The sequence below is a fragment of the Cryptomeria japonica genome, chromosome 6 (genome assembly GCF_030272615.1).
Source record: "Cryptomeria japonica chromosome 6, Sugi_1.0, whole genome shotgun sequence".
Lineage (NCBI taxonomy): Eukaryota > Viridiplantae > Streptophyta > Pinopsida > Cupressales > Cupressaceae > Cryptomeria > Cryptomeria japonica.
In genome coordinates, this window is record NC_081410.1 from 213,535,959 (window position 1) to 213,537,778 (window position 1,820).

At 44.9% G+C, this 1,820-nt stretch overlaps 1 protein-coding gene across 1 annotated transcript; it reads right to left on the minus strand.

Annotated features, from left to right (window-relative positions):
* Positions 1-239: 239 nt before the first annotated feature.
* LOC131038006 (aquaporin TIP2-1) lies at positions 240-1,522 on the minus strand. Its single transcript, XM_057970269.2, has 3 exons — positions 1,352-1,522; positions 1,001-1,251; positions 240-882 (listed from the first exon to the last, which is right to left on the minus strand). Exons 1-3 carry the CDS (start codon positions 1,479-1,481, stop codon positions 511-513), a joined length of 753 nt encoding a protein of 250 aa, XP_057826252.2. The 5' UTR covers positions 1,482-1,522; the 3' UTR covers positions 240-510.
* Between the last annotated feature and the right edge of the window lie 298 nt (positions 1,523-1,820).

Sequence of the window (1,820 nt, forward strand, 5' to 3'; positions counted from 1 at the left end):
TGTAATGTCAACGATGCCAATAATGATGTAATGTTGTAGTGTTGATGCAAATGTTTCGTAATGAGATGGCATGATGTTTTCTTATGATTTTTATGACCCGATTTAGTTAATCTTCTGAATATGAATCTTCAGTTCCAATAATAAATTCTAAAGAAATCTTTTAGAAGATCATAAAAGTGATTGTAAAGTTTCAATGATCACCAATTTGCTCTTTTAAAAAAGGCACGTCGCAATTTGAGTATTCCACACTTTGAACACTTAAAAATCCTGAATGCGAGCTTTACATGAAACGACACCAAGCAAAAAGGAAGACACCAAACAAATGGTTTGTTTACAATTGACAGGAATCTTCAAAGAAGTAGATAACGATCCTCTGTACTTGAACAACTTTACTCCAACTGGGGATTCTGAACAACAAAGAAGTGGAAAAAATGAACAATGAACGCACAATCCATCACCCAGCCATTTTTCACCATCCAGATGATGATTTTATTAGAACCATTGTAGTTCTCAGTAGTCCGTTGCGAGGGGAACATGAGTGGGAGGGTCGATGAAGAGGCCTCCATAGACAATACCAGCAAGACCTCCTCCAACAAGAGGACCCACCCAGTAAACCCAGTGGTCCTTCCAATCACCACTCACCAAGGCCGGTCCAAAAGAACGAGCAGGGTTCATGGACCCACCAGAAAAGGGTCCGGCGGCCAAGATGTTGGCTCCCACGATGAACCCAATTGCAAGGGGTGCAACGATCCCCACATCACCCTTCTTCGGGTCTGCAGCCGTGGCATACACAGTGTACACCAGTCCAAATGTTATCACAATCTCCATCACCACTCCCTCTCCTAAGCTCACTCCAGATGCCACACTGTGGGTCGGGATTGCCTGCACACATATCACAGTAACTTTTATAAATGTAAAACTAACTATTGGTTGCCCTTCTAAACAAAGAGTCTTATATAAGAAACCGTGGTGTCATTGTAGAACGACATAGTAAACTTACTAAACCACCAGTGGTGAGTTTCAAGAGGAGGCAGGCCACTGTAGAGCCCAGAAGCTGAGCAATCCAGTAGAAGACGCCACGGAGGACGGTGATGTGGCCGCCCAAGGTGAGGCCGAAAGTGACAGCTGGGTTGACGTGGCCGCCAGAGATGTTGGCCGCAATGGAGACGGCCACGAAGAGTGCCAACGCATGAGCCACCGCGACAGCCACTAGACCCGCCGGAGTAAGCGACGCGTCCGACGTCAACTTATCTGCACTAATTAAAAACAATGGGATCAGAACCCATAGTTAACAGACAACGAGCTTTGTTAAGAAAAACTTAAAGCGAAGAGAGCGTTTAGAGAGACGAACCGAAGGCAATGGCTGAGCCGACGCCAGCATAAACGAAGAGCAGAGTGGAGATAAACTCTGCAATGTATAATTTCAGTGTCTGGAACTTAAAGGTGTCATCAAAGCTGCCAAATGCAATGCCCAATGCCATTTCTATTACAAGAATGGTCTCTTTGAGGTTCTAAGTTTAGAGATGATTGGCGAGAGATAGTGTTGTGGGTTTCGTGTTATATAGTGTAAATGGAGAAACTTGATGAGTATAGCCCGAATTGTTTAGGTAGAAAATGGTGGGGCGGCCTCGCAGGCATCGCTATCGGTAGGCCGCTGGACACACCGTCCATGTGAGAGTTGACGTCATTCTTTGCATTGTTTTATGAAGGGAAATGCCTCCTCCAATTAAAAACAGAGGAAATCATTAAAAAGATGGAGAATGGAGGGTCACGGAGAGATGGACCCCATCACCACCGTCCAGACCGTCCAGGGATATAAA

What these genes read in the sequence shown, in the direction of transcription:
- LOC131038006 (XM_057970269.2), bottom strand. Translation starts at nt 1,481, where the DNA reads ATGGCATTGGGCATTGCATTTGGCAGCTTTGATGACACCTTTAAGTTC. An exon ending in CGGCTCAGCCATTGCCTTCG is followed by an intron (nt 1,252 to 1,351) that starts GTTCGTCTCTCT and finishes TAATTAGTGCAG; the next exon opens with ATAAGTTGACGTCGGACGCG. An exon ending in AACTCACCACTGGTGGTTTA is followed by an intron (nt 883 to 1,000) that starts GTAAGTTTACTA and finishes ATATGTGTGCAG; the next exon opens with GCAATCCCGACCCACAGTGT.